We start from the raw sequence: 22,581 nt of genomic DNA, 5'->3' as shown, positions 1-22,581 counted from the left end.
TCGGGTCACTACGATTACAGCGATACCTCATTTACGTCTTTTTTATGTTTTGGCGCTTTTATGCACTGAAAACAATTTTATATAAAAAATAATTATTTTTGCATCGCTTTATTCTGTGAGCTATAACTTTTTTATTTTTTCGCTGATGACACTGTGTGCTGGCTCGTTTTTTGCGGGATAAGATGACATTTTCAGCGGTACCATGGTTATTTATATCCGTATTTTTGATCGCGCGTTATTGCGCTTTTTGTTCGATGGTATGACAATAAAGCATTATTTTTTGCTTTGCTTTTTATTTTTATTTTTTAAGGGGTTCGCTAAAGGGGTTAACTAATGGCACAGTTTTATAGGGCGGGTCATTACGGACGCGGCAATACTAAATACGTGTACTTTCATTGTTTTGTTTTTTTGTTATTTCCAAAAAATGAATTTATTAGGGAATTTTTTTTTTTTTTTTTAATTTATTTAGAGATTTTTTATAAATGATTTTTAATTTTTTTTTCTTAACTTTATTATAATGTCCCAGGGGGGACATCACTGTCATGTGACAGATCGCTGATCTGTCACATCACAGATCGCTGTGACAAATCAGCGATCTTTCACAGTCAGTGCAGAAGGCTTCCTCGAGCCTGCGATTTGCAGGCATGAGGAAGCCGGCTCCCTTGCAGGCCTCCAAAGGTCCCCGCCACCATATTGGATCCGGGAACCTGCAGGGAAGGAGACCCCCGCAGCAGTGCTGCACATCGCGCTGCTGCGGGCGTCTCAGGGAAGCACGGAGGGAGCCCCCTCCCTGCCGATGCTTCCCTAAACCCCTGCTACACTGCGATCGTGTTTGATCGCAGTGTGCCAGGGGTTAACATGTCGGGGGCGGTCGACACATAGTGCCGGGTGTCAGCTGTGATAATCAGCTGACACCCGGCCGCGATCAACAGCGCTCACCCCGTGAGCGCCGCTGATCGCGCTAGACGTACTATTCCGTCCAGGGGCATAGGGGCCCGGGTCCCATGGACGGTATAGTACGTCTCATGTCAGAAAGGGGTTAATGTTTCCCTTGCTTCAGGCAATATGAATCTAGTGACAGATTCTCAGTAAAGTAATGTTCCCCAGGTAGCAGGACTATCTCCAGGCATATCAAGTTTTCTAATGTGATGTTGTCATATCGTGAAATAGATGTTCACTATACCGACCTTTAGTAATGCTGCGGTAGAGTCTGTCTGGGGCAGGTCTTCACATGACATCGATCTACCATCCAAGTCAACTACATTGGAGAGAATAACACCAAGAGAAGGAAAATCAAACCTAGATTGTTACTATTTTTTCGAATGAAGATTTACCTTAATGCTTGACATGATCATTTGTTTTTAACTATAGGTTCATAATGTTTTACTGACAAATTCTATAGATCTTGATAGGTTTGGAGCTCAGTCTTCTCTCTGTGCACATTGTGTATGAGTCTTCTGCTTGGTGTAATTGATGAAAAAAGGCATCTTCATAGAATGTATTAATAGAGCTTCATTCAACTGACAGGGGACAAAAGATGTCTTATTCGTCTGTGTCAGGCAGATATATGCCGGTATACTTTATTTTCTACTGTTCAGGCAAGCAGTTTGCACTTATACTATGGCCACCAGAGAAAAATCTATACCGTGAGATACTGTATGTCTTTTGTCTTAGCAAGCTCTTCAGCAAATGATTTTTGAGATTTCTTGATACACAGGACCCCGTGTAAACTTTAATTGTGCACTTAGAGGTTTATGAGAACTAAAGAAAAGTTATTTGCATTACTTGTTTTGTACTGATACGGAATATTAGGCTACATTCTCACAATGAGTATTTGGTGGGTTTTTAATGTAGCAGATTTTCTGCAGCATTTCTGCACCTACTAGGTAACTTAGGTTTATTCTTTTTTTTTTTCATTGCAATTTTAAGTGCATTTTTCCATGAATTTTTATCACATTTTTGACTTTGCAGTTTTTGTCTCTTTTTTATTATGTCATGTTATAAATAAATGGGACGTTTCATACCCGGTCTGGGGTTGTTTGCAGTGTCCCCCTACATCTTGGAGAATTCCCCACTATTTGGTTGTATATATCTTTTACTGGATGACTCTTTCCGCATTTTATATGTACTATGGACTTCTGCTGGGAGCGCTCATACATGCATGAAGCAAGCAAGGCACTAGCACCTTTATTCAATGGTATTTTCTTATGCTGCTCACATGCATGATAGGGCATTGTTTTCTTCCCTGTGGTATCTGGACTATCCTGCTATTGTCTCATGTTGTCTATTAATGTTTATTCTATATATTGTATGTTTTGGTACTTACCGTATATACTTGTGTATAAGCCGACCCGTGCATAAGCCGACCCCCTTAATTTTGTCACAAAAAACTGGGAAAACTTATTGACTCGCGTATAAGCCTAAGGTGCACAGTGAGTGGCCCCAGATAATGCTGCACAGCGAGTGGCTCCAGATAATGCTGCACAGTGATTAGTCCTATATAATGCTGCACAGTCAGTGGCCCCAGATAATGCTGCACAGTGAGTGGCCCCAGATAATGCTGCACAGTGTGTGGCCCCAGATAATGCGGACAGTGAGTGGCCCCAGATAATGCTGCACAGTGAGTGGCCCCAGATAATGCTGCACAGTGAGTGGCCCCAGATAATGCTGCAGAGTGAGTGGCCCCAGATAATGCTGCACAGTGTGTGACCCCAGATAATGCTGCAGAGTGTGTGGCCCCAGGTAATGAGGACAGTGAGTGGCCCCAGATAATGCTGCACAGTGTGTGGCCCCAGATAATGAGGATAGTGAGTGGCCCCAGATAATGCTGCACAGTGAGTGGCCCCAGATAATGCTGCAGAGTGTGTGGCCCCAGATAATTCTGCACAGTGAGTGGTCTCAGATAATGCTGCACAGTGAGTGGCCCCAGTTTTGCTACACAGTGTGTGGCCCCAGATAATGAGGACAGTGAGTGGCCCCATCATGCTGCTGCTGCCTCCGTTACAAAAAAAACTGTATACTCACCTCCTGCTGCCCGCTGCTCATCAGCTTTGCCGGCTCTGGAATGGGGACAGGTGAATATGGCTCCTCCGTTCATACTTACCCCTTCCTGGCGCTAGTCTCTGCAGCGCAGCCCCTGCTTGTTTCATGTTCTCGGCGCCGCTGTGCTCTTCCTGCTTCAGTGGTCACTTGGTACCGCTCATTAAAGTAATAAATATGCACATATTCATGAGTTTAATGAGCGGTACCACGTAACAGCTGAAGCAGGAAGAGCAGGGGCGCTGAGAACATGGAGCAAGCAGGGGGGCTGCAGAGAAGAGCCAGGAGGGGGTGAGTATGATCTGACACCCCTGATCCCCCTCCCCCGCCGACCCCCCGGTATATGACTCGTGTATAAGCCGAGAGGGGGACTTTCAGCCCAAAAAAATGGGCTTAAAATCTCGGCTTATACACAAGTATATACGGTAATTGTTTAATAAAGTGACATATTATTTTATTACATCCACCTACACTGTGTTCCAAATTATTATGCAAAAAAATATTTCCTCAGATTTTCTCTAAATTACCTATATGAATTGCAGTCATTGTTATTTTCCAGTCATCTAATATTCTAGTATAATTGCAATGTTTTTGAGCAAACTGCCTATGAAAACAGTATATTTTTAAAAATACACTCAAAATGCATGTTCCAAATTATTATGCACAGCAGAGTTTTCAACCTTTTTATTTTTATTTTGAACAAAAAAATGGTCAATTGTGAAATTATAAGCATTATCAGCTTATTACAAAATGAAATCAAACAGTTTTCAAGTCAAAACTTTATTCTAGGTGATGTTACATTTGCACATAGGACCCCTTGTTGGAAAGAAGCTTCTGAACTCTCTCGTCCATTGAATTTGTCAGTTTTTGGATGGTTTGTGCTTCAGTTGTTTTGCATGTGCACAGAATACCCTCCCAGAGCTGTTGCTTAGATGTGAACTGCCTCCCGCCATCATAGACACTCCTTTTGATGATGCTCCAGAGGTTCTCAATGGGGTTGAGGTCAGGGGAAGATGGTGGCCACACCATAAGTTTGTCCTCTTTTATGCCCATAGCAGCCAGAGATGCAGATGTGTTATTTGCAGCATGAGACGGTGCATTATCATGCATGAAAATGATCTTGCTGCGGAAAGCACGGTTCTTCCTCTTGAACCATAGCAGGAAGTGCTGTTTTAGAAACTCCACATAGATTATGGAGTTCATCTTTACCCCTTCAGGGATACTAAAGGGGCAGACAATCTCTCTCCCAATGATTCCAGCCCAAAACATTACTCCACCTCCTCCTTGTTGGCGCCTTAGCCGTGTTTTCATGGGGTGTCCATCAACCAGCCATCCTCCACTCCATCCATCTGGACCATCGAGCGTTGCACGGCACTCATCGGTGAACAAAACAGTTTGGAAGTCAGTTTTCATGTATCGTTTGGCCCACTGGAGCCGTTTCTGCTTGTGTGCAGTGGATAGAGGTGGTCGACAGGATGGCTTACGCACAGCTGCAAACCTCTGAAGGACTTTGCATCTTGTTGTTCGGGGGACGTTGGAGGCACCAGCAGCTTCAAAAACTTGTCTGCTGCTATGACAAGGCATTTTTGCAGCTGCTCTTTTAACCTGACGCCATTGCCTGTGGGAAAGAGTCCTCAATTTTTCCTTATCAGCACGCACACGTCTGTGCTGGGAATCAGCTACATACTTCTTGATTGTGCGATGATCACGATGAAGTGTCTTGGCAATGTTGATTGTAGTCATGCCTTGACCTAAATACTCCACAATTTGTTGCTTCTCAGCAGCCGACACATCCTTTTTCTTTCCCATTTTGGCAAAAAATGTAGGCTGCTTAATAATGTGGAACAGCCTTCTTAAGTAGTCTTGCCTTTATTTGGACACACCTGCCAAACTAATTTGCACAGGTATCTGCAATTGCTTTCAGTGATATAAAGAGCCCTGACACACATCACCATCAATGAGTTTAAATGACAAACAAAAAAATTCTAACCTTATCACTCCTAAACTCTTTTGCATAATAATTTGGAACACAGTGTAGTTGCTCTTTTTTTCTCCTTGTTACACATGTTATAAGTAAAGTTGCTTCATTTTAGATATTTCCTGTTATTTAGCTTTGAGAAAACTATATTTATACTGTCATGTTCAGGTTACATGCGCTTTTATTCCTCATATACAGGTGCTTCTCACAAAATTATAATATCATCAAAAATTTTGTTTATTTCAGTTCTTCAATACAAAAAGTGAATCTATTATATAGAGTCATCACAGAGTGATCTATTTCAAGTGTTTATTTCTGTTAATGTTGATGATTATGGCTTACAGCCAATGAAAACCCAAAACTCATTATCTCAGTAAATTAGAATACTTTATAATACCAATTTGAAAAATGATTTTAAAATCCAAAATGTTGGTTTACTGAAATGTATGTTCAGTAAATGCACGCAATACTTGGTTGGGGCTCCTTTTGCATCAATTACTGCATCAATGCTGCGTGGTATGGAGGCGATCAGCCTGTGGAACTGCTGAGGTGTTATGGAAGCCCAGGTTGCTTTGATAGCAGCCTTCAGCTCATCTGTATTGTTGGGTCTCATCTTCCTCTTGACAACACACCATAGATTCTCTATGGGGTTAAGGTCAGGCAAGTTTGCTGGCCAATCAAGCACAGTGATACTGTTGTTTTTAAACCAGGTATTGGTACTTTTGGCAGTGTGGACAGGTGCCAAGTCCTGCTGGAGAATGACATTTCCTTCTCCAAAAAGTTTGTCAGCAGAGGGAAGCATGAAGTGCTCTAAAATTTCCTGGTAGACGGCTGCACTGACTTTGGTCTTGATAAAACACAGTGGACCTACACCAGCAGATGGCATGGCTCCCCAAACCATCACTGATTGTGGAAACTTCACACTTGACCTCAAGCAGCTTGGATTGTGTGCCTCTCAACTCTTCCTCCAGACTCTGGAACCTTGATTTCCAAATGAAATGCAAAATTTACTTTAATCTGAAAACAACACCTTGGACCACTGACAACAGTCCAGTTCTTTTTCTCCTTGGCCCAGGTAAGACGCTTCTGGTGTTGTCTATTGGTCATGAGTGACTTGACACCAGGAATGTGACACTTGTAGCCCATGTCCTGGATACGTCTGTGTGTGGTGGCTCTTGAAGCAATGAAAACTTTTGTCACACTCAGTGCAGGAATGAATGTGTCGCATGGATTTATGTCCTTATACATCAATTAAGGAATTTGCTCTTCAGACCTTCTGGGGTCATCTCAACACAGAACCAGACCCCAATCAGAGGGCAATAAAACTTTCACGCTCCTTATCTATGAACTGTTACAATATTTATGTTTATCCCTCTGCCATAATGATAATTCTGCTTCACATCACTTGTCTTATCTATTGCGTTATTTCTGTGCTGTCTTGTGTATAAATATGTGATTCTTCAGATGTTGTATTAGTCAATGCCTGATGAAGAGACCTGAGTAGTCTCGAAAGCTTGCAATTTGTTACCATCTTTTCAGTTAGCCATTAAAAGGTATCAACCACTGAGGACTCCCAAATCTGAATATTATTCTATCTACTGGCTAACACGGTACAAATATATATATCTTTCCTGTATATAAAACTCAGCATTGACATGGAAAAAATCTACACATAAAACCCAGAAATTTTGGATTTGAAACACGCACCGCAGGTCAGTTCACACAAAGTAAAAAATACATCAGGAATGAGAGGTCTATAAAGCCTATCCACTTTACTAGAACTATAAGACACTGCGTTTTTGATGAAGCGAGAATACACAGTGTCAAAAACTCACCAAAAATTCATCGTGGAACACAACATTGCAGTCCAGAGCAGCATTCACAATTCTGCAGACTTCAGAACTGAAATCTTTAAAATTCCTTGGTTTCTTTATTTACAGGCACAGTCAGCTCTCCACAATATTATGGTGTACAAAAACTGTATTACACCAGCCATTAAGGATTTGTCTGCTAAAAAAATTGAGCCTGCAGCCCTAGACCTAAAAAAAGGCTATAATTCAGCATAAGTGCAAAATAAATAATGCATTTACAAAAATAGTTAGCATAACAAAACACTTTTCCCTTTTGTTTTTTTGTTATTTTCTCCTTCAAGAGCAATAATTTTTTTATTTTTCAGTCTACGTAGCTGTATAAGGGCTTATATTTTACAGGACAAATTGCAGTTTTGAATGACACCTTTCATTTTAGCATAAAATATACTAGAGAAAGGGAAAAAATGTCCAAGTGCAGTGAAAATGAGAAAAAAAGAGCAATTCTGACATTGGTTTTTGGGTTTATTTTTCCCGTTGTACACTATATGGCAAAATGACCTGGTATCAAAACAGCTGACATCTCCCGGTAAAGATGTGGCCTCACCGCTGGAGCCCACATCAAATGGAGGATACCGACATTGGCGTACTATTACGCCCGATGTCGGAAAGGGGATAAAGGAATACTGTAATGGAAAACATGGGAGTGTTCAGCAGACCCTCAGCCACCATAGCAACCCATCGGCATGCCGCAATAGTGTTGCGGGGGAGAGAGGGGTGATGGGTACTTAGAACGGTGTGCCCCTGGACTGCATGCTGTTAATGCTACTGTCAGAGATTGACAGCAACATTTAACAGATTAATAATTGTGGGCAAAGCTCAGCTCTTCTTGAGGCCTTTAGGCATCATTCAGACTTCTTATTTTTGAGCCTGAGTGCTATCAATGATTTTCACGGATAGCACTTGCACCTATGATAGTCTATAGGACCATTCAGATGTCCTATTTTCTCCTCTGACCGAGAAGCCAGTGGAAAATTGCGGAGACATGTCCAAATTTGATCGGAGGGTCAGATCAAAATTGGCAATACAAATCAACGGGTCCATGAAGAAAAAAATCAATTTTCACTGACTGTCAGAATGGAGAAGGTGGAGAATTGTTTTTTTCCTCCACATACGATAAAATCGGATGACACCCAGACCAAACTTGGACCACACTTTGATCAAATTCTGAATGTCTGAATTAGGCTTTATGATGTCTTAAAGATCCATTATGGGGCAGGCTCAGTCTCTAAACTCTCTCCATACACTCAATCTTGACTTGTGCTGTAGATTTTCGGTGAATCTCAGGAAAGGGTTAAATAAGCTAACGAAAAATGTGCCCATAGAATGCAGAAAGCCTGTACAAATCCAAATGTACAGTCCCAGGGAAAAAGTATAAAAGGAAAACAAACTTTAGTAGTATTATGAGTATAGCACATGGGAAAACCGATCTATATAATGGTAGTGCAAATGACGTGTGTGGCCAGCTCTCCATCAGGAACAGGGATCCAGGACCCCTCATTTACAAAGTCCATTCAGTTTTATGACAAAGGTATTCCTAAGCAATGAAACAATATCTGTGAATGGTCTACACAAGGCAGTGAATCAAATCGTTACATGGAGTGTACATTACGTACCCTGGCTTCTGGATGTCGGAGAAGAAGGTTGTGGTAAATCCTCTAACGCTGTACATGAATGTGTTTTTCTGAGATTTTCCTCGTCGTTGCAGCATGACTGTGATTGAGATTCATATAAAAGTTATCCTTGGGGTCATCCTATGATTTTTACAAAGCACATACCCCTCCATTCACTACAGTGAGACAGTTACTGAATTTGAATGCAGAATCTGAATATATATGGTTTTAGTGGTACCGGCCGACCATCTAATGTACACAAGGGTCTAAAAAGGATGGGGCAGTTTGATTTCCAACCCCCTATGCTTTTATATTTATTTATATTACTCATTTATATAGCGCTTTACAGACATTATCTGCACTGTCCCCATTGGGGCTCACAATCTAAATTCCCTATCAGTATGTCTTTGGAATGTGGGAGGAAACCGGAGTACCCGGAGGAAACCCACGCAAACACAGGGAGAACATACAAACTCTGCTGACCCGTAGAAGTGCAATAGAGCGAAACGGCCGTCATCACTCGCACACTCCATCTCCCATTCTCCCTGTGGAAATGCTGTGAACCGTCTTGTGAATAAAGAATGGACTTTTAGACCGGTGAGTGCCACCTTATCTTTTCTTCATACAAGCATTTCGTATCTTAGTATCATCCCCTCATTATTCTTTATCTATTTAAAAAATATGTCTATTATAAAAACTAAAATTACCTCTATGACAGAAAACTCTTGCTTTGCTCCTCGAGCCTTGATTCCTACAGTGAAAAAAAAACTATCATAAATGACATATACTCACTGTCACCATCTTTAAAAGGGTCTGGTATTTAAAGGTAATATAGAGCAAGCGGTACTAAAATTATTAGAAATTAGCACATTTTTGACTAATCCACAGCCAAGACTTTTGATGAACCTTTGCCTTTTAGCTGGCTTGCATCTGTACTGCATAGTTTCATAGTTTTTAAGGTTGAAGGTCCGTCGAGTTTAACTACCCTAACATGGTGATCCACGTTATAGATTAAACTCAACGGACTTATGTCTACCTTCAACCTTAAAGACATGGTATAAATCATGTGCTCCTTGTACTGCTTGCATGAATCATAGGAAACTTAAGGTTTACTCTACCAAGTTTTCCCCTGTTAAATAGGTTGTTCAGTGATAACTTGTAGGCGAGTGTCCCACCCCTGGGACTCGCACCAGTTGACAAACAGGAGAATTTTTATCTCCCTTATTATATCCTCATTACAAAATGGTGCGGTAGGTCAGACATCCGACTGTCTCTCTACTAATTTTCTATAGGCCTGCTGAAAAAGCTGTATCTAACACTATTGGGAATGAATGAAGCGCCGATTGCACATGTACACTGCGGCTCCATTCCAACAGTTATAAAAGTTTCCCATTGTGCTGATTGTTGTGGGTCTGAGTGGTCAAAACCTCATTCATCAACAACAAATCACCTATCATGTGGATGGTTGATCATTTATTTTCACCAGTTGACCATATGAGTAAAAAGAATCACACTGAAATATGAAGATCAAATTTATTATGAGGATTTGTCAGATCTCCTGGCCTGTGTTTTTTACTCATGAAATAACTAGGCTGTACAATATTTTCTTATAACTATATGTTATGCCAATACTTTTTGCTATTCCTTCTACGAATTTATGAATACATTTAGAACTGGGTGCTACAAGTTGGGAGATGTGTCCATATAGTCTAAAATTATCAATAAGCGATGACCATATCAGACTGTGTAGGACTCACCCAGGGGTGTAACTGCAATAGGTATAGGGGCTACGATTGCACCCAGGCCCTGATGCCTAAGGGACCCAAAAAGTCCCTTTACCCTATATGAAAACACTGATACTATTAAAGTACAAAAGAGAAAAAAAAGTGATGGCACTCACCGTTCTGTCGTGAAAATTCTTTATTGATTAAAAGGCATTGGCACGGGAGGAACGTACAGAGAGTGGACGACGGCCGTTTCACGCACTTGCGCTTCAATGGGTCCTGTCCATGGCCGTCGTCCACTCTCTGTACGTTCCTCCCGTGCCAATGCCTTTTAATCAATAAAGAATTTTCACTACAGAACGGTGAGTGCCATCACTTTTTTTCTCTTTTGTACATAATCAGATTATATGTTTGCTTTTCTAGATTGAGCACCCGTTCTGACGGTAGTTTGGCGGTCGGTCCAGGTGTGTGATTTTGGACTTGAATAGCAGTCACGGAACTGCTTAGGGGTTAAGGAGCAGTGCCGAATCTTCTGTCTCTTCTGATACTATTAAAGACTTGCAATAATTGGGGGGTCCAATTGTAGTTTTTGCACTGGGGCCCATGAGTCCAAGTTATGCCACTGGACACACGTCTTTGACAAGTTAAATGGTAATGTCAATGTATTCATAAATTCCCATGATGATTAACAGATGAATACGAAAACTCTACTGAAAAAGAGAATGGACAGCGCCTCCAAAAATCATACATTGAACTAATGCCACAAGGCAATAATATATATAACTGAACATGAGGTTCTTAGTTTAACATTCTGATCAGACTGTATGAAGCCCACTTCATGGTGAACCTCTTAGTGGGTCCCTATCTACTTAACGGAGAAGAGCCGTGTGCCGACCACTGCCATAGCGACGATGCAGGAAAACTGCCTTACATGAGAATATGATCCGTAATTATTTTATGGGGTATTTAAGTATTTACTAAAACAAATATATTAATGGAGTCGAGCTATAGCTCCCTATTTTGTATAAATATAATTTGTTCACTCTGTTTAATTAATGCAGAAGCTAGAATTGAGCAAAACTTAGTAAGCTGAAGAAAAGTAAAAAAAAGTTCTTATAGTTATATCATCATGACACAGTAACCAATAATGTTGAAACGCTAAAAAAGGGAATAATCATTGATCAAAAAGGGATTGTTGATTCTATCATATCTTGTATCCAAATTATATCACTGTATCCAAAGAAGGGTAGACAAACAAACAACAGTAATGTTACCTGGACTTTTAGACTGTTTCCAGAGTTTTTGAAATACCCCTGTAATTTTATTATTGCTACTGTGTTGACCTTTACTTTTTTTTACAATGGCATCGTGTTTATCACCATTTGGTGATGCTACTGGCAATGGTTGTTCAGTTGTGTCAGCCTCCAGTTCAGAAGATAAAATAGGATATGGACCTCCATCTCCAGAATTATTTTCATAGATAACTTTGCTGTCATCATCAGTAAATGCACAATTAACAAATCCTTCCTCTTTGAATGTTTTACCAATCAATGCTGAACTGCATGAGTGTGGACTTTTTGGTAATGGACTCTTTTTTGACTGAACAGTTGTCGATACATTTAGACCTTCAGGAACCCTCTTTGGTTTGGATTCAAAAGTTGCAAGTGTTACATGAGACTTGCTTTTTAGAGATTTTTGTTTGCCATAATCAATGTTATTATCATCGGAAGCTCCATGCTGGAATTCTGGGAGATGGTCAGATAAGTAAAATAAAGCTTTGTGTACAGGAGCGAAATCTGACCCATTGATTCTTTGCAGTGAATTTGAAATTTTAGTAACCTTTTCTATACCAGGTTGTGACAAGGAGTGAGCCAAAATTTGGCTGCTTTTGCTCTTTTTCCATGCGGTTGATTGTCCAAGTCCATCATCAGTGGTTTGCTTTGAGAGGCTTAAATCACCGGACATCATGCTGTGGCTCCTTTTGGATTCCATGGCTTTTTGTGCAGTGAGGGTCTTTATTGAATCCAATGTAAAACCTGAGAGATCCTGCAGGTGGCCAATGTGATCATCTAAATGGTGAAGTAAACTTTTAATGAAGTTGACATGACCTCTAACATCCTTCATGTCTTCAAATACATCTTCAACTCTGCAAAATAGAAATAATGGAATGTAGTGGATGTACAAGCACATGAACAACATATGAACAACTGTGGAAACATAAATATGCAAATTTATAATGGAGTTATCAAGAATGGAAAGCATTACAGCGATCACCATAAGCAAATGTAAAACCTCTCAAATATACACTGCTCAAAAAAAATGAAGAGAACACTTAAATACCACATCCTAGATATCACTGAACGAAATATTCCAGCTGTAAATCTTTATTCATTACATTGTGGAATGCGTTGAGAACAATCTCTATATATAAATCTGAATGTGTGTGTGTGTGTGTATCACCAACCAATCACGGCGCAGCAGAGTGGGACACCAACCAATCACAAAGCAGCAGAGCGGGGCTGAGGACGGATACAGCAGGACAGTGCATGGAGAGCGGGGCTGTGGAGGAAGAGAGTCTTCAGGACAGGGGCCGAATAGTGCCGGCACCCTCCCTACCCTGTCCCTGCTCAATCGGCGCTCCCCATCGCCAACTGCGCTATCTCCCTTCTCCCCTGCAGCTTCCCAGCCTAAATTTAGTCCCCGTCTTCTACTGCGGCCTACTACAGCGCTAGGCGATGCCCCCCGCAGGCCGCCCAATCACACGCGCTGCAGCTCCGCTTTAGCTGCGCCCACTCCGGCCGACCGCACTAGGCCATGCCCCCCGCAGGCCGCACAATCACATGCGCTGCAGCTCCGCTCTAGCTCCGCCCACTCTGCCCACTCCAGCCAAACTAACTAACTGTGCACCTCTCCTGGTCCCGACGTCACCGCGTATGGTGCATGGAGAGCGGGGATGTGGAGGAAGGAAGACAGTTGGACTGTGGATGAAGATATCGGGGCTGTGGAGGGAGAGAGCGGGACAGCAGGGCTGTGAAAGAAGAGAGCTGGGCTGTGGAGGGATACCGGGACACGCATGTAGAGCGCGGCTGCAGAGGGATAGAACGGGACGGCGGGTGGACAACGGGGCTGCGGAAGGAGATAGCGTGATGGCGGGTGGAGAGCGGGGCTGTTAAGGAAGACAGCGGGACCCACAGTTAAGTACTATACCCAGGTAACGCCGGGCTCTTCAGCTAGTAAAACATAAAAATGACCAATGTAAATCAAAATTATTATCCCATAAAGGTCTAGATTTGGAATGATACTCAAAATCTAAGTGGAAAATCAAATTACAGGCTCATCCAACTTCAGTGGAAATGCCTCAAGACATGGAAATTATGCTCAGTAGTGTGTGGCCTCTATGTCCCTTCAACGCCTGGGCATTGTTCTGATGAGGCGGCGAATGTTCTCCTCAGGGTTCTCCTCCTAGACCTGGATTAAAGCATCAGTGATCTCCTGGACAGTGTGTGGTGCAACATGGCATTGGTGGATGGAACAAGACATGATGTCCCATATGTGCTCGATTTGATTCAGCTCTGGGGAATGGGCAGGCCAGTCCATAGCATCAATGCATTCATCATGCAGGAACTGTTGACACACTTCAGCCACATGAGGCCTAGCATTGTCATGCATAAGACGGAACCCAGGGCCCACTGTACTTGCATATGGTCTCACAAAGTGTCCGAGGATCTCATGCCAGTACCTAATGGCAGTCAGGGTACCTATGACTAGCATAGGGAGGGCTTTGTGGCCCTCCAAAGAAATGTTTCCCCACACCATTACTGGCCCACTGCCAAACTTGTCATGCTGGAGGATGTTGCAGAATGTTCCCTATGACATCTCCAGACTCTGTCACGTCTGTCACATGTGCGCAGTGTAAACTTCCTCTCATCCGTGAAGAGCACAGGATGCCAATGCCAAATCTGCAAATCTTGGTGCGCTCTGCCAAATGCCAATCGCCCTGCACGGTGTTAAGCTGTAAAGACAACACCAACTTGTGGATGTTGGGCCCTCATGCCATCCTCATGGAGTATGTTTCTGACAGTTTGAGCAAACATATGGATATTAGTAGCCTGCTGGAGGTCATTTCGCAGCTCTCTGGCACCTGAGCAACTTCTGTGGGTTGTAGACACTGCCTCATGCTAGTGTACCATACCTCTAGGGGTGAGAGCAATGACAAAATGCAAAAGTGACCAAAACAACAGCCAAAAAGAATTAGAACAGAGAAATGTTCTGTGGTCATCCCCTGCAGAACCACTCCTTTATAAGAGTTGTTTTGCTAATTCCCTATCATTTCCACCTGTTGTCTGTTCCATTTGCACAACAGCAGGATAAATTGATTCACAATCGGAATTGCTTCATAGCTGGACAGGTTGATTTCACAGAAGTGTGAATGACTTGGAGTTACTATGTGTTGTTTAAGTGTTCCCTTTATTTTTTTGAGCAGTGTATATCTATTTATATAATTGCCTTGTAATGTTTTCATTTCCAGTTCACTGATCGCCATATTGGGACACCCAAGTGATGGGTGTCTCAATATGGAAACTGCTGCTGGTACCAACATATTGCGCAGTACCACCAGCGGAACACTGTTGCACCATACACACACACACACACTATACACCGTACGCACCACAAACACTCACACACTTACACTCACGCAGTCTCTTACGCGGTACCACCAGCGGAACACTGTCGCACTGCGCCAGCGCAAATTCCGCACAGGCACAGTGAATCATTCGGCTGATCCCGGCGGCAGATGTGCAACTTGTCTACAGGCAGAGGAAGCCGGTGACACATTAAAGGGGTTTTCCCACTAACGAAAGTTCATTTTAAAAATTGCTTGTGTCTGACCGTGTACGGAGCATACCACATCTCCTGGGCAGGGGAGGAAGCAAAAGATAATACTGACATTACAGCAGGGGATCACAGAGGATTCATTTTGTGAGGTAAACAATTTCACTGACTGTTTTTAAACAGTATTTTACCTCACAAAATGTATCCTCTGCGATCTCCTGCTGTAATGCCAGTATTGTCTTTTGCTTCTTCCCCTGCCCAGGAGCTGTAGTATGTTCTGTACATGGTTAGAAACAGGGGTGAGAAAGACAGAGCACAGGGGGGAGACAGCTCAAATGGGCCAGCACAGGAAGGAGAGAGACAGTAGACAAGGGGGATAGCACATGGGGTAGACAGGTCAAAGAAGAGAGCACAGATGAGAGAAGTTAGCACATGGGGAAAGAGAGAGTGGATAGGTGGCTGAGCACATGGGGGGAGAGATTCTCAACGCTGCAAAGCCTGCCCCCATTGTGACATTACCCCCCTCTCGATGCGATAGCATGGGGCCATCTAGTATATATAGTAATCTAAATAGGAGATATAACCAGGGTCTCAAGCTAAATATCATATAAACACCCTAAAAAAATACTTTATTAATAAAAGAACCCCAAAAAAGGGGGGTCACACCACAAAGTGAACACAACAAAAACAAAAAGTGCCCCAAAAAACGACTTTAAAATGGGGATTTTCTATGAGTCCCTGATGCAAACTAGCACTCACGCCTACCTTGCCGCGGAGGTTGGCACCCTAGGGGGGACGTTGTGGCACCCCCACTCAACGATGACTCTCCCTAGGGTCATTGAGGTAGTCAATGTTAACCCCCGAGGGGGGAACATTGACAAAACCATTCTCAAAAGAGGATGTGAGTGGATTTTTAGGATGGAAAGCTTGGAGCCCAAGGGTTTTAACGAACAATTGTCTTTTACCTGTTTTCTCTAGCCATGTAATTTTTACTTTGACCCTTTCAGTCAACTGGATTGTTTTTCAATTCTTAGGTAGGGTTCCACTTTCAGGAACTTCATAGATTACTATGAGGAATTTATGGGTATCATTCCCCTCCCCTAATACCGCATGGGATTATAGATTATAGATTATATCACCACTTTTTAGTGAGAAATAGGCGACTGCAACCATATGGTCTTACAGACCATTATTTCATTTATTATATCACCATTGTTTTAGTGGCAAGCAGGCTGTTGCAATATAAATATGTATTGATTATTTTATGAGCCTTATATCAATCTGTATAAAATAACTCAATGTTGATTTCTATATAGACAAAACCCGCCCTCTTTTTTCAATGTGTCTTTTTTTAATGTGCTGGCTGATATGAATCTTTTCCTCTCTGACCGGCGTCAGTACACATAAAGACATCTGATATTCTCTTTTTACATCCCCTGCTCATTATGAGTCTGCGCTCTTGATATCTAATTAGGCGTGTGTTTCACCATCTGCTAATTACATCCTGCGTTATGGTGATGCGGTTCATTATGAGCCTGCGCTCTTGATACTGAATGAGGCTTGCGTTCCACAGCTCTGTCCCGGATGTATGTATCGGCCGTTGGGAGCATGCGTGATGGGTGGGTGCGAATCCAGCAGCCTAGCTACCCGGAAACAGTAAGGGAATTCCCTTTTCCGGTCTGATGAAACTACTGCGCTCCATGGTATGAGGTGAGATTGGAGAAAGAGTGTGTACACGCCGATACTGACATGCGCACTAAGGGTTGGGGGTGTGTCCCTCTAATGACGTCCATGGCTGGTGGGCATTATTGAAGCGGTATGTTTAAATGGAGGGGGTTATCGAGGCGACCCAGCTACTATACCACATCAGGACATATGTTAATGTGACATCGGGCCTCCTGATGAGCCCACATGGGGCGAAACGCGTTGAGGTGCAATAATCTGACTGGCAGATGGCGGGCGAGACGGAGTATTCAGACCATATATATCTGAGCATTCCACTTGTTGTATGTGTACATTATTGGCTGACCCCGAATGGGTGATATCTATATATACAGTTGTGGCCAAAAGTATTGACACCCCTGCAATTATGTCAGATAATACTCAGTTTCTTGCTGAAAATGATTGCAAACACAAATTCTTTGGTATTATTATCTTCATTTAATTTGTCTTAAATGAATAAACACAAAAAGAAATGTCCTAAAGCCAAATTGGATATAATTCCACACCAAACATAAAAAAAGAGGGTGGACAAAAGTATTGGCACTGTTCGAAAAATCATGTGATGCTTCTCTAATTTGTGTAATTATCAGCACCTGTAACTTACCTGTGGCACCTGACAGGTGTTGGCAATAACTAAATCACACTTGCAGCCAGTTGACATGGATTAAAGTTGACTCAACCTCTGTCCTGTGTCCTTGTGTGTACCACATTGAGCATGGAGAAAAGAAAGAAGACCAAAGAACTGTCTGAGGACTTGAGAAACCAAATTGTGAGGAAGCATGAGCAATCTCAAGGCTACAAGTCCATCTCCAAAGACCAGAATGTTCCTGTGTCTACCGTGCGCAGTGTCATCAAGAAGTTTAAAGCCCATGGCACTGTGGCTAACCTCCCTAGATGTGGACAGAAAAGAAAAATTGACAAGAGATTTCAACGCAAGATTGTGCGGATGTTGGATAAAGAACCTCGACTAACATCCAAACAAGTTCAAGCTGCCCTGCAGTCCGAGGGTACAACAGTGTCAACCCGTACTATCCGTCAGCGTCTGAATGAAAAGGGACTGTATGGTAGGAGACCCAGGAAGACCTCACTTCTTACCCCGAGACATAAAAAGCCAGGCTGGAGTTTGCCAAAACTTACCTGAAAAAGCCTAAAACGTTTTGGAAGAATGTTCTCTGCTCAGATGAGACAAAAGTAGAGCTTTTTGGGCAAAGGCATCAACATAGAGTTTACAGGAGAAAAAAGAGGCATTCAAAGGAAAGAACACGGTCCCTACAGTCAAATATGGCGGAGGTTCCCTGATATTTTGGGGTTGCTTTGCTGCCTCTGGCACTGGACTACTTGACCACTCTCACACTAGGGCCCAGTGTGAGAAAGCTGGGTCTCCCTCAGAGGTCATGGGTCTTCCAGCAGGACAATGACCCAAAACACACTTCAAAAAGCACTAGAAAATGGTTTGAGAGAAAGCACTGGAGACTTCTAAGGTGGCCAGCAATGAGTCCAGACCTGAATCCCATAGAACACCTATGGAGAGATCTAAAAATGGCAGTTTGGAGAAGGCACCCTTCAAATATCAGGGACCTGGAGCAGTTTGCCAAAGAGGAATGGTCAAAGATTCCAGCAGAGCATTGTAAGAAACTCATTGATGGTTACCGGAAGCGGTTGGTCGCAGTTATTTTGGCTAAATGTTGTGCAACCAAGTATTAGGCTGAGGGTGCCAATACTTTTGTCTGGCCCATTTTTGGAGTTGTGTGTGAAATGATCAATGTTTTGCTTCTTTCTCTTTTGTGTTTTTTTCATTTAAGACAAATTAAATGAAGATAATAATACCAAAGAATTTGTGTTTGCAATCATTTTCAGGAAGAAACTGAGTATTATCTGACAGAATGGCAGGGGTGTCAATACGTTTGGCCACAACTGTATAGTGGATGTGTACTCAGTAGATCCTTTATGGGTCAAAGTGCATCATTTGTCTGAGGGTGATTCCCTGCGCCATCCATTTATTTCTGGGGAAAAGCCTGAGCTAATGTATATATGATGGTCAGAATCTATGCTTCTCATCGCTTATCCGTTTATTATATGGTGATCTAACTGATATTACATCCTCTGAGTTCCAGTTTAAGTAGGACTTGTTAGCTTGTATTCATCTTCACCATAGTATGCCAATATACTGCCGATGTGTTCCCATATATGTTTTTAATTGGGGCATAGGGTCCTCCTTATCATAGGATTGCCTTTGTATAGCGTTAGGGGTCCCTTTAGTATCGGGAAAGGGGTTCCCCAGTGGCTGCAGGGTTTAATAGGGTCCGTAGGGAGAGTCATCGTTGAGCGGGGGTGCCACAACGTCCCCCCTAGGGTGCCAGCCTCCGCGGCAATGTAGGCGTGAATGCTAGTTTGCATCAGGGACTCATAGAAAATCCCCATTTTAAAGTTGTTTTTTGGGCACTTTTTGTTGTGCTCACTTTGTGGTGTGACCCCCCCCTTTTTTGGGGGTTCTTTTATTAATAAAGTATTGTTTTTAGGGTGTTTATATGATATTCATCTAGTATATATGTAAACAGGAAAACTAAAAAAAATCCTTTCAAATTAAGTGATGAAAGCTTTGACTCTAAGAAACTTAAATTTAACCTGCCAGCTAATACATGCTGCGCAATCTAAGGGCAACAGTCGCTGACTACATTATTTTAGCCATATATACACTCACTGGCCACTTTATTAGGTACACCTGTCCAACTGTGTGTTAAGACTTAATTTCTAATCAGCCAATCACATGGCGGCAACTCAGTGCATTTAGGCATGTAGACATGGTCAAGACAATCTCCTGCAGTTCAAACCGAGCATCAGTATGGGGAAGAAAGGTGATTTGAGTGCCTTTGAACGTGGCATGATTGTTGGTGCCAGAAGGGCTGGTCTGAGAATTTCAGAAACTGCTGATCTACTGGGATTTTCACGCACAACCATCTCTAGGGTTTACAGAGAATGGTCCGAAAAAGAAAAAAAATCCAGTGAGCGGCAGTTCTGTGGCCGGAAATGCCTTGTTGATGCCAGAGGTCAGAGGAGAATGGGCAGACTGGTTCGAGCTGATAGAAAGGCAACAGTGACTCAAATTGCCACCCGTTACAACCAAGGTAGGCAGAAGAGCATCTCTGAACGCACAGTGCGTCGTACTTTGAGGCAGATGGGCTACAGCAGCAGAAGACCACACTGGGTACCACTCCTCTCAGCTAAGAACAGGAAACTGAGGCTACAATTTGCACAAGCTCATCGAAATTGAACAGTAGAAGATTGGAAAAACGTTGCCTGGTCTGATGAGTCTCGATTTCTGCTGCGACATTCGGATGGTTGGGTCCGAATTTGGCGTAAACAACATGAAAGCATGGATCCATCCTGCCTTGTATCAACGGTTCAGGCTGGTGGTGGTGGTGTCATGGTGTGGGGAATTTTTTCTTGGCACTCTTTGGGCCCCTTGGTACCAATTGAGCATCGTTGCAACGCCACAGCCTACCTGAGTATTGTTGCTGACCATGTCCATCCCTTTATGACCACAATGTACCCAACATCTGATGGCTACTTTCAGCAGGATAATGCGCCATGTCATAAAGCTCGAATCATCTCAGATTGGTTTCTTGAACATGACAATGAGTTCACTGTACTCAAATGGCCTCCTCAGTCACCAGATCTCAATCCAATAGAGCATCTTTGGGATGAGGTGGAACGGGAGATTCGCATCAGGGATGTGCAGCCGACAAATCTGCGCCAACTGTGTGATGCCATCATGTCAATATGGTCCAAAATCTCTGAGGAATGCTTCCAGCACCTTGTTGAATCTCTGCCACGAAGAATTGAGGCAGTTCTGAAGGCAAAAGGGGGTCCAACCCCTTACTAGCATGGTGTACCTAATAAAGTGGCCAGTGAGTGTATTCTTCTCTGAAATTATGCACTGTTTCAGAGAAAAACATAGTTAAAACAAAGCATGGTTTAATATCTGCCATGGACTGAGCTGCACGGAACACTAGTTGGACAGGCGGGTCCCCAGTGGCTTCTTTCTGCCAGATGCCCTTGAGTGATAGGTCTCTCCCTATATATGCATGGAGGGAGAGATCTGTCACTCCAAGGCAGCGGGCAGGGACAAGATGCCGGGGACGCGCCTGTCTGACTAGTCTCCCATGCGGCTCAGTCCATGACGGCTATAAAACCATGTCCCCTTTGAAATTCCACCACATTTTAGAGAAAAATATACGGTATTTTCACTAAAATCATGCAGCCAACATTGGGCAGCATGCATCAGCTCTCAAGTTCCTTTTAAGTCACTTGAAATGATCTCTCTGTTGTTTCTCTATTTTAACAGCTGTGTGAGCCTTCCTGCTTCTGACCTGGAAGATTCTACTGTGTAGAGGGAAACTGGTAGTGTGCAGCATGGAAACACAGGAGTAAGTTGTGCTGCTATTTTACTTCATGCTGTTATATACATAGTATATAGCTGTTATATACATAGTTATATGAAAAGAGAGGAAAAACGGATTTCTGTATATTCTGGAGCAGCAGGAGAACAAAGAGAATGGAAGAAACTGTTAAAACAAAGGTAAATCTTGTCACAGCCTTCTCATCGGCGTACTGTGGCTGTCTGCCTGTGTGCATGTTGTGAGAGACTTAGATTCAGGGAGCAGACAGACAGACATATTTCTCATGAGAAGATAAAATTGCAATCCTCGGACTAACCGTTGGCTCTCCTGGCTTGAGCGTGACCGCTGCATAGAAATATATCACGCTGTCAAGCTCAGGTCAGAAGAGGTTTCAAGCCAGACTATGTACTGCAATGCGATCCTCACATGAGAAATAGGCAGTCTGTCTCCCCTCTTACCTTTTAAAAATATATAAAGCCTCTTCTACAAGATTAACCCTTTAGAACCAGATCTACCCTACTCTTTTATTTTGGCTGTAAAATACACTCTAGGAACAAAGAAGCACAATACGGTCTTATCTGATAATGGTAGAAAATATATGAAATTCACTCACCTGCTATAGGAGAGATCAGGCATATGGATATAGTTAGCTGCCGCAGGTCCAATGGTCAGACAACTGACCGCCAGTATATCATTTCTTGTGGAACTTATTTTTTGGACCTTCCTGCGCTGCTTAACATAATACTCGATCCAGTTATATTGAAAGATCATTTATTTTCATTGAATTCCAACGCGTTTCGAAGTGGAAAACTGGATCCCCTGAAGAAGAAATGTTTTCCACTTCGAAACACGTTGGGATTCAATGAAATTAAATGATTGATCTTTCAATATAACTGGATCGAGTATTATGTTAAGCAGCGCAGGAAGGTCCAAAAAATAAGTTCCACAAGAAATGATTTATCTTGGCTGTGTAATACACAGGGACATTTTATTACATGGCTGATATATAACAATATTTTGTAAGAAGTAAAATTCAGTCTCTTGGTTGGAGGGGGTGAGGAAATATGTTGCTTAAAGGGGTATTCCCATCTCCAAGATCCTATCCCAATATGTAGTAGGTGTAATAATAATATTAGCCATGGATAATGACCATTGATATAGTGACAGTTAACTAGTTGTTAGTTGTCGTAAACATGGACACCTAAGGCCAATAAGGGGCCTTATTCCCTCATCTCCATTTTAAAATGGCAATCGGGAATAAGGGTGTAGTTCCCCCCAGAGTCAGAAAATCTCTGGGGTCTCAGCTACCGTTGGCTAAGACCCTGGAGAACATGATCAGTACCAGATTTTCTGGTCACCAATCAAGTGATCGAACATAAAAAAAGGGTGAATGCTATTAAAATA

The 22,581-nt window shown here is 42.6% G+C and overlaps 1 protein-coding gene across 1 annotated transcript in view; it reads right to left on the bottom strand.

Moving 5' to 3' along the window:
- The window catches only part of LOC141084018 (transient receptor potential cation channel subfamily M member 7-like), a 311,613-nt gene that overhangs the window by 31,403 nt on the left and 257,629 nt on the right, over window positions 1-22,581 (bottom strand). The window contains 3 exon segments of the mRNA XM_073568395.1: window positions 1,188-1,258; window positions 8,502-8,627; window positions 11,497-12,368. Coding sequence (XP_073424496.1) covers window positions 1,188-1,258; window positions 8,502-8,627; window positions 11,497-12,368 — 1,069 coding nt within the window.

Source organism: Dendrobates tinctorius, unplaced genomic scaffold, assembly GCF_039654945.1.
Source record: "Dendrobates tinctorius isolate UK_male_01 unplaced genomic scaffold, ASM3965494v1 ptg000022l, whole genome shotgun sequence".
Taxonomy (NCBI): Eukaryota; Metazoa; Chordata; class Amphibia; order Anura; family Dendrobatidae; genus Dendrobates; species Dendrobates tinctorius.
Note: the sequence above shows the minus strand (reverse complement) of the source record. Positions and strands in the feature narration are given on the sequence as shown.